This window comes from Entelurus aequoreus, linkage group LG07, assembly GCF_033978785.1.
Source record: "Entelurus aequoreus isolate RoL-2023_Sb linkage group LG07, RoL_Eaeq_v1.1, whole genome shotgun sequence".
In the NCBI taxonomy this organism is placed as follows: Eukaryota; Metazoa; Chordata; class Actinopteri; order Syngnathiformes; family Syngnathidae; genus Entelurus; species Entelurus aequoreus.
The window spans coordinates 23815145-23826066 of NC_084737.1; the positions used below are offsets into that span (position 1 = coordinate 23815145).

Below are 10922 nucleotides of genomic sequence, written 5' to 3' on the forward strand. Positions count from 1 at the left end.
GTGTGGTGTTTATTTTGTGGTGTTTTTTCTTTACTTATGCTACTGTTGTTTCAATACATTGTTAAATATTACGAAAAAAAAAGTATATATATATACTGTATATATATATATATTTTTTCTCGTAATAATATTTAAATATTTAACAATGTATTGAAACAACAGTAGCATATATATATATATATATATATATATATATATATATATATATATATATATATATATATATATATATATATATACAGTATATATATAATGACAGAATTAAACACAAACATTGGAAGGTCACATGAAGTTTGGAGCTCTGTGGCAACTGATGCAGAAAGTCGGCGACCTGTTTGCACTATGCGCTTCAGCATCCGCTGACCCCTCTCTGTCAGTTTACGTGGCCGACCACTTCGTGGCTGAGTTGCTGTTGTTCCCAAACTCTTCCTTTTTCTTATAATAAGGCCGACAGTTGATTTTGAAATGTTTAGGAGGGACAAGTGGTAGAAAATAGATGGATGTACAGTAAAGCTCTGTGGGATGACATACATTATTGACTTTTCCATAACATTCCAAACTTTCCCATGTTTTCTGAGATTTATATTGTTTTATGGATTCTAAGAAAGGGGAAACAATCATGAAAAACTTTTAGAAACAATATTTGTCAAGAGTAGTTTTTTTATTCAGAAATGTAGATTATTAAAAACAAAACTATTCTTCCACATATAATGTTGCCATCTTCTCTAAGCTGCATATTGCATAAAGGGAACAAACATATAAAACAATATTCAAAAGAGAGTAATAAACATAATAAAATGGATTATCGAGACCCAACAAATGATTGATAAAGTCACACATTTTAAAAATAAATGCTATTGTATAAAACACAACTGCTCAACTGATGTATAAAGTAAATAACAATATGCTTCCAGAAGTGGTCCAGAAGATGTTTCAGATGTGAACCAGTAAATATGAACTAAGAGGGATTTATGTGTACTCAAAAGTGAACAAATGTAAAACAAATATGTATATCACACAATGGAGTTCATCTATAACATTAACAATTAAAAACACAAATAAAAATGATTTACAATAATCTACAGTATATACACATACAATGAATTTGTAACATGTTTTGTCCTGTTTATTCTCACCTTTTCAGTCAAAGTGTTATGTTCATTTTTAAATAAAAGTACACAATGTTGTATATTAAACCATGTACTTGATTGAAAAAAGCATTAATCCAAAATATCTCATCTATACATGTTAGAATCATATTGACAAGATTGTGTTACACACACAACAATGATGTCACACATGTTATATGTGCTGATGTTGTTAGTAAGTCAAAGTTAAAGTTTTGACAGTTTATTTGAAATCCCGCAGCTTCATTTGCTGCTGCTGTTCTCACCAGCACACTTGTGTTTCTTACACTGGTACTTAGAAGATAATATTTCACCACACACACGGCAACTCAGCACTTTCTCTCGTGTGTGTGTTGTCATGTGTTCTTTCAACACATTTTTTTGTGCAAAACCTTTACCACACTCTGGGCAGCAAAGTGTTTTTTCTCCAGTGTGTATTCTCCTTTGTGTTTTTAAAGTTTGTCTTTGTACAAAATCTTTACCACAAATTAAACAAGAAAAATGTTTTTCTCCAATGTGTTTTTCCATGTGTTTTTTCAAACAATTTTTTCGTGCAAAACAGTTACCACATTCTGGGCAGGAAAAAGGTTTTTCTCCAGTGTGTATTCTCAAGTGTGTTTTTAAATTTTGCTTTTGAGCAAAATCTTTACCACAGATTGAACAAGAAAAGGGTTTTTCTCCAGTGTGTATTCTCATGTGTTTTTTCAAATCACTACTTTGTTTTAAACTTTTACCACACATTGAACATGAAAAATGTATTTCCCCAGTGTGTAATCGTATGTGTTTTTTCAAACACTGTCTTCGTGTAAAACATTCTCCGCAGATTGAACACGAAAAAGGTTTTTCACCGGTGTGCAATCTCATGTGTACCTTTAAATACTTTTTTTGGACAAAATATTTACCACATTCTGAGCAGGAAAAAGGTTTTTCTCCAGTATGTGTTCTCATGTGTACTTTCAGACGACAATGGTAGTTAAAAGTTTTGTCACAGTGAGAACATGTAAAGTATGTGTTGTCAGTGTGACATGTCTTATCATCTTTATATTCTTCATCATCAGTGTCAGGAGAGTGAGACGTTGTGTCGTCACTATCTGATAGTGGAGCTAAGATCTTGTCTGGTTGTGATCCTCCACAGTGGTCTCCATCCGCCTCTCTCTTCTCCTCACTTTCACCTTTGACCTCATCATATTCACTCTTCACAATCACACCAGTCAATGGCATCTTGGTGACATCAACCTCCCCCAGTCCTTCAAGATACTCTCCCTCCTGACTGATGCTGTGTTCCCCTCCTTCCTCTTTAAAATGGGGAGTCAGTGGGTACTCCTCTTCCTCTTTAAATTGAAGGTTCAATGTGAACTTCTCTTCCACCTTAAAAGGGAGGGTCAGTAGGTCCTCCTCTTCCTTTTGAATTTGCAGGGTCTGTGGCGCCTCGTCTTCCTCCTTAATGTGGTAAGGCTGTGGCTCCTCTTTCACCATCCTGAGGCTCCACTCCTGTTGCTCAGGGAGAAGATGTTCCTCACAGACGTCTGCAGGACACACACAAAAAAACAAACATTTTTTAGAACCGTCCAGCTTTGTTCAGTCACACAATGCATTCGGTACATTTACAGTACTTAAAACCAAGTCATTGTATGAACTGTCTTGAAATCTCTGTGGTGGACAAACACGCTGCTTTTTACAACATTAGTCACAGTTAAAGACTCTGAAAAGGGGGACTTTTTACAAAGAAATGTTTGTTGCGATAAATTATTTAAATATATAATTATTAATGGAACCATTTTTTGATGGGCTACAAGACACCTAATTTAGTTGCTAAATTATGCAGTAAGATATTACCTCATTTCTAGTATTATTTTGTCAAAACTATTATTAATCTACTTGCTACTTTATGGTTCTATCTACACTTCCGTTAAAATGTACTTAACACTTATTCTTCTGTTTGATACTTTGCATTATTTGTGGGTGATACTGAAAATGTGATTATGGATCCAACACCGAGTATTTACAGGGGCATACTAATGTTGATACTGATACTTTATCTTTTCAAAATCACTAAATGATTACATTTTTGATGACAATTATAACCAGACAAAAACACAGGATGGCATTATAACAATAATAATTAACTATTTAAATGATTTCCTGCCATCGGCTCTGTTTTAAATAATTTGGTTTTGGCTTTAAAGTCCTCCTGTGTCCATGGACTTGATTCATGAGTTCATAAACAAAAAAGACAAAATATTTTAGAAAATATAAAACAACAACAATCTAACCTGATATCTATACTGATAACATACGGTTAATGTCCATATTTATATCTATCCACCTTTTTTTACATTCAAGAACTCTAGCTAGTTCATTTGTCGCCATGGAGGCGAGGATTGCGGTCTTGGAAGTGGCTTTTCACTGTGGAGGGACGTTAGCTCGCTCGATAGAATGCTACAGAATGTTGAGGATGCATTTGTTCTCTTGTCGCTATCAGAATCTGTCATCCACATTTATTATTACAATGATAGTCTTAAAAGCTCTATTGTGAGCCGAAAATAATATAATTCATATTGTATAGCATCTTTATTGGACAACCCTGCTGGGCTACTCTACTGGCAGCTGGTGACCAAATCGGGCCCTGAAATGACACCACACAGGCCCCCGTGTTCAGTTCAAAACTTGGGGGACAAACATTTTTGCAGCAACTTCTTAAAAACACTAGAGTGCTCCTGTTGTACAGACGAACTTGGACCATGTACACACATTAGCAGATCCTCTAAAGTTCACTTTAGAGGACACTTGTATTTTGTATAAAAGGACTATTTTCTTCAGAAATGTGTAACTGACAAAAGAAATAGACCAAAAACAAATGTCCACTGCAAAAGATACCGGTTCTCAAAATAAGAATAATAGTGAAGGGAGAATGTGAGAAAATGTGGCCCCCAGACCAATTTAGTTGAAGCCCTGATTTACACCAAAAAGCATACAAATAATGATATAAAAGCTGAAATAAGTCAATATTTTTAAAGTATATGATCAAATAAAAACCTACCCGTCTAATAAGTGACAAATTGTTCTCAAAGAAGACACTTTAAATACGTGACATGATGTAGGCTCTATAAACTATAAACAGCCGGATTCTGACATAAACCTTTTTGTATACACAATGGAATAAAAACAGAGAAAAACTAATATGAGTATGTTTCTTTCTGAGGAAGCTATTAGGCCATGGTCTTGTTTTGTTGTTATTGACCCTATTTGACTGCTTTTTGTTTACCTCACAAAACCTTTTTTTTAAAAAAAATCAGCACCTTTAATCGGACACGAGAGCTCTTGAATGTAAAAAAAAAGATGGATGCATCCATCCATCCATTTTCTACCGCTTGTCCCTTTTTGGGGTCGCTGGAGCCTATCTCAGCTGCATCGGGCGGAAGGCGGGGTACACCCTGGACAAGTCGCCACCTCATCGCAGGGCCAACACAGATAGACAGACAACATTCACACTCACATTCACACACTAGGGCCAATTTAGTGTTTCCAATCAACCTATCCCCAGGTGCATGTCTTTGGAGGTGGGAGGAAAGATCCCGAGCCGGGATTGAACCCAGGACTGCTCAGGACCTTCGTATTGTGAGGCAGACGCACTAACCCCTCTTCCACCGTGCTGCCCGGATGCATCAATAAAGAAATTGATAGCAAGAATAGAATCAGTTCCTGCTCGATACTACAGTGATTAGATTGATATTTTTTTAATTTTATTAGCACAACATCTTTTGTCAGTTTTGTTATTGTTTACAAACTCAGGAAATAAGTCCCTGGACACAGTAAGACTTTTAAGACTTTAATTTACATCAGAGACAATAATTGAAAAATATTTAATTGTTGTTGTTACACTTTTAACTTGTGTTGTCTGATTATAATTGTGATCAAAATGATCTTGAAAATGAATAATTCCCCTGTAACTACTGGGTATTGGATCCCTACCCACATTTGTAGTTTCACTGGGTTAAGTTAGGCTACTTTATTCGTACTCAAAAGTAAACTAGTTTTGCAGCCAGCAAGATGAGGTCATCCATTAAACAGACAGGAAAAAGTAAAACCACTTTCTAACACTACTAATATTTATTCAACAGCCAGTTCGTCGCTGATTCACCAACACTCTCATCGTTGCTACTTTACACATTTTCACACAATCACAACACTTTATACTCACACTTGATCTCTGCTTAGCGATGTGTTGATCACTTCCGCGTCTTTTTGTTAGCAGCTAACAAGCTAAGGTAACCAGCGAGCTCAACTAGCTAGCAAGCTAAGCCTGAGAAGAAACGCTTCAAAGTTCACTGCGAGGAGTTGAGTTAATCCTGACACGAATAACTAATAGTGTATTTGTTCATACGATGGACGACTAAGTACAAATACAAAAATGAAAGAATAATGCAGACTTAAAGACCATACTGCTATGTTGCGTTTTACGACACGATTGGTACTGGAAAACACAATCGCTCTGCGCATGCGCACGGAACACGTTCTTCTTCTTCATTTTATGGCGGGTCGCAGCCAACGTTATAAATGCATACCGCCACTTCCTGTACTGGAGTGTGTATCATCAGGGTGAGTACTTGGGACTATGTTGGTATATACATATCCATCCATCCATCCATCCATTTCCTACTGCTTGTCCCTTTCGGGGTCACGGGGGGTGCTGGAGCCTATCTCAGCTGCATTTACACAAAACCACACATTACAAAAGGGGAAAAAATTGATATTAAAAATAATAAATGAAAACTAAAAACTAAAAATAAAGAAATAAAAAAAAATAAAAAAAAAATATTTTCTTTTAAATAAACATATAAAATAAAAAATAAAAAATAAAAATGAATACAACCTACACTTTAAGTATTAAACCTGTGATCTTAAGATATCCCATTAGAGCCTTGTTACATTATTTATTGTTTTCCCCCTTCCCTAAAATTGCCTTTAAACTCCATCCTCTACCAAGACTGTAAAATTTGTCCCTTAGTGTCTTCCTCTGCAACCTGTACTTCCTACACTCCATCAGCACATGCTGCACATTTTCAACAACCCCACATAACTCACATTTATCTGTTGCCACTTTCCACCCAATCAACTATAGATCTCATTCTCACTTCAGACCGGCCTAAAATAAAAAATAGTGGGGTCATGATCTGTGGTCTCAGCGACCACTATCTAACCTTCTGCACCCGCAAAATATCTAAACCCGAAGCCAATGGCCACATAACAGCCGAATCCAGATCCCTTAAAAAATACTCCACTGAGATTTTCAATTTAAAATTAGATGAGTGGGACTGGTCCCCTTTGCTCGCGAGCAACCTGGTCGATGTTGCTTGGGATCGCTTCAAAACAGCGTTCCTAAAGATACTAAATGACATGGCTCCCGTGAAAACAGTCAGGATCAAAGCCCGCTCTGAACCATGGATAAATCCGGACCTATTAGCTGCCATAAAAGACAGAGACAAAAAATACTCCAGTGTAAAACAGTGTAAAACAGAAGTAGATAAACAACCCAATAATAACAACCTCAAATCACTCCTTTCAACTCTCAAAAAGCAATGCAATAAATTAAGAAATAAGTCAACCAACTTGACTAAATCCTTAAAAAAAAATTACATTAATGTCAAAATAGAGGAAAACACAAATAAGCCACGTGAGCTCTGGAAAATTCTCAACAACCAGCTTCCCTGTTGCAGCCAAAATCTTAAAACCAGACTCACCAACATCAGCATCAAGGAGGGTGACTCCCTCATTACAGACAAAATGAAAGCAGCAATCAGACTTAACGCCTTTTTCACCAGCATAGCTGCAACTTTTGTCAACAAGCTGTCCCACCACTCTGGTCGCTTTAGTGTAGAACACATTAAAGCCTCCTACAGAAAGCTAGGAGTATCCAACAACAATTTCAAATTAGAAATGGTCTCAGCTGATGAGGTGCTTAAAAAATTGAGCGCGCTCCACCCAAACAAGGCCACCGGCCTTGACAATATCCCCTCCAGATTTCTCAGGGACTCTGCCTCCACCATTGCCCCAATCATCACGCACATAATAAACCTCTCAATTTCACAAGGCCAAGTACCAAAAGATTTTAAGATAGCAAGAGTAACTCCCCTCTTTAAAAAAGGAAGCAAATTGGAACCTGGCAACTACCGACCTGTTTCTATTCTCAGTTCCATTTCGAAAGTAATGGAAAAAAATAGTTTATGAACAGGTCGATAGTTACCTTGCTACTAATAAACTCATGTACAAATTCCAATCCGGCTTCAGAACTAACCACTCCACTGACACACGCCTTCTGTATCTGACCGACCACATCAAAAATGTGGTGGACGCGGGCAAATACTGCGGCATGGTCATGCTGGACCTTCAGAAGGCCTTTGACACCGTAACCACGCTAGACTGTTGGATAAGCTCAGAGCAATCTGATTTGACAAAACCTCATCGAGCTGGATGCAATCTTACTTGGAGGGGAGGGAACAGGTGGTAGATGTGAACGGCATCGTGTCCCCCCCCCCCCTCTCAGTAAGCTGGGGAGTCCCCAAAGGCAGTAAGTTAGGGCCTTTACTGTTCCTAATATACATAAACGACATGTCATCAGCACACAACTGTGAATTGTTCTTGTTTGCGGATGACTCGGCCCTGCTGGTATCAGACAAGGACAAGTCACAGGTGGAGAAAATCCTCAGTGCTGAACTCTGTAGAACTTGCACCTGGCTCGCTGACAACAAGCTATCCATACACTTAGGTAAAACGGAATCCATCCTATTTGGGTCCCAAATCAATCTCAAGAAAGTCAATGACTTCACTATAAAAGTGGGTGACATTGTTATCACCAGGAAAGATGAGGTCACCTACCTAGGTTTCATTCTAGAGGCTAATCTTTTCTTTGATAAAATGGCAACCAAGGTAATCAAAAAGGTCAACCAACGAACGAGATTCCTCTATAGAATCTCCTCTCTGGTCAACAAAAGCACCATGAGGATTCTAGCGGGAACTCTCGTTCAACCCTTTTTCGATTACGCATGCACCTCCTGGTACCCTAGCACCTCCAAAACCCTCAAATCTAGACTCCAAACATCCCAGAACAAGCTAGTCAGATTACTTCTAGACCTCCACCCCAGATCACACCTCACTCCTACCCACTTCTCCAAATTGGGCAGGCTCAGGGTGGAGGACAGAGTAAAACAACTTGCACTGAGCCTAGTCTAAAAAATCCGCTACACAGGGGGCGCTCCACTAACCACGTTAAACCCAGATTCCGATCTAACAAAGGTCTTAACTCATTCTCTTTCTATGCCACATCAATGTGGAATGCGCTCCCAACAGGTGTAAAAGAAAGAGCATCTCTATCCTCCTTCAAAACCGCACTAAAAGTACACCTCCAGGCAACCTGGTGTTAATTAGACTGTAATTGGATACTCACTTGTCATTCCAAAGTGAGTATCCATTCACAAGTTGCAATTTGGCAGGAAGCAGGAAGTGTTGCGCTACAACCATACCGGGCTAGCAGAGAAATCACGGATTTGCAAGGCCATTTTCAAGAAAGATATTTAAAGAGAAACTACATCTTGTGAGATCATGTTGGCCAAGCCCGCAAGCTGGCTCAGCTGTCCCGGCGAAGAAATGGGGAAATGCCCGCCATTTCCAAGGGGTACCACTGGCCTATACAGTGTCGAATGGGTGAGTACAAATATTTAATTTCTTAATTTTTTAACGTTTAATATGTTTTTTGCTATTTTAATTTTGACAGTACCACATAAGATATGTTTTAATTGCTGATGCAGGTTTATTGATTTTTAAATGTGCCAGAAAATAACCCGTTGTGTACACTCTTGAGGATGCCCAGTAGTACGTATTGATTGATTGATTGATTGAGACTTTTATTAGTAGGTTGCACAGTGAAGTACATATTCCGTACAATTGACCACTAAATGGTAACACCCGAATAAGTTTTTCAACTTGTTTAAGTCGGGGTCCACTTAAATTGATTCATGATACAGATATATACTATCATATATACTATCATCATAATACAGTCATCACACAAGATAATCACATTGAATTATTTACATTATTTACAATCAGGAGTGTGGAGGGGGGGTGGGGTGGGTGGGGATATGGACATCAAGTAGTGGACATAGAGAGAGAGAGAGAGAGAGATAGATCAGAAGGCATAAGAAAAAGAATCTGCATTTGATTGTTTACATTTGATTATTAGCAATCCGAGGAGGGTGTTAGTTTAGGGTTGTAGCTGCCTGGAGGTGAACTTTTATAGCGGTTTTGAAGGAGGATAGAGATGCCCTTTCTTTTATACCTGTTGGGAGCGCATTCCACATTGATGTGGCATAGAAAGAGAATGAGTTAAGACCTTTGTTAGTTCGGAATCTGGGTTTAACGTAAATGTGTTCCTGTTTAGTATTTCTCCAGCAATGGTCATGTGGTGACATCAATTATGGTATTTTGAGAGGTAATCATTGAAGTCGGACATCACTGAAGGCCTAAGTGGGAAACGCACGTCCTGCTGGAACCATTTTCTTTTTTGTATGCCAGTGTCTCTTTTACAAATGTTAAACAGCCACCAACATGTTGATTATGTTTCCTGCCACATCTAATAGATGAGTACCCTGTCATTACAAAGTCCACCTGAGGTTTAATCCATGTTTCTTGTATGCAAACAACATCAGGAGTTACTTCCATCTCTGATACCACTTTCTTAAACTCTTGTCCATTAGCAATTAACCTTCTGGCATTCCATTGTATGACAAGAAACACCATCATTATTTCACTCAACCTGCAACACATCATCTTGCCTGACAGGATTCAGCATCTCATGCATAATTTCTGCTTTCACGTCATAAATCCCCAGAATTTCCTCAGCAGCCTTGACTGCAGTTTTCATTCTATCACTTTTCCTCTGCTGTTGCATTGCTACATTCACTGTTTTACTAATAAAGGCTATAAAGCTAGCTTTCTCAACTAGCATTGTGTCTTTCTTGATCTTATTTAAACAAGGACATGGTTATTTTTCTTTGTGTATTTGTCTAGGGATTGATTGAGCTCTAGAGTCTGCTGCTGGCTGAGGTACTGTGGTATTCACCGCCAGCTCTGTTTGCTTTACTTTTTTGACTGCATCTGCAAATGACTCATTATTGGTTACTTTGAATTTCATGATCTCTCTTGCTTGCTTTTGGACTGGACATTCCCCATAAGCAGCGCTGTGTTCCCCACCACAGTTGCAGCATTTGATGTTTGTTTCTTTGTCACACTTGCCATATTCATGCTGGCCTCCACATCTAGCACATCTTAACTTTCCCTTACACTGCGTTGCAGTATGCCCAAATCTTTGACATTTAAAACATCTGAAGGGAGCAGGTATAAATGGTCTAACATCATCACTCATGAATCCCAGCATTACTTGTTAGGTAAAACGTCTTTAAACTCCAGCATTACCGATAAACTCTCTAATTTGACACCGTCTCTACGCATTTATAGTCATGTGCCGTTGTCACTCTCCCTCCTCTCACTTCATTCAGGATCTCCTCCATTGAAACTGAGGTTGGCTGCACTACCAGGGACATGTACATTTACTCTTTGCTCACCTACCTTATCGGTGCGTAGTAGCAAATCTCTCTGTGCTTATCGGAGTAATGCTTCTGTCTTTCTTTTTCCTGGTAACTTCTTGCCAAGCCATATCCTCATTCCCTCCGTCCATACTGTCACCCATGTAGGATACATTCACAGTACAGTTTTTGCTTACTCACCAGTGTCACCGAC

The 10922-nt window shown here is 38.4% G+C and overlaps 1 protein-coding gene across 1 annotated transcript; it reads right to left on the bottom strand.

Moving 5' to 3' along the window:
• Window positions 1–704: 704 nt before the first annotated feature.
• Window positions 705–5635, bottom strand: LOC133653571 (oocyte zinc finger protein XlCOF6.1-like). The gene is made up of 2 exons (XM_062052992.1): window positions 5329–5635; window positions 705–2653 (listed from the first exon to the last, which is right to left on the bottom strand). Exon 2 carries the CDS (start codon window positions 2601–2603, stop codon window positions 1371–1373), a length of 1233 nt encoding a protein of 410 aa, XP_061908976.1. The 5' UTR covers window positions 2604–2653; window positions 5329–5635; the 3' UTR covers window positions 705–1370.
• Between the last annotated feature and the right edge of the window lie 5287 nt (window positions 5636–10922).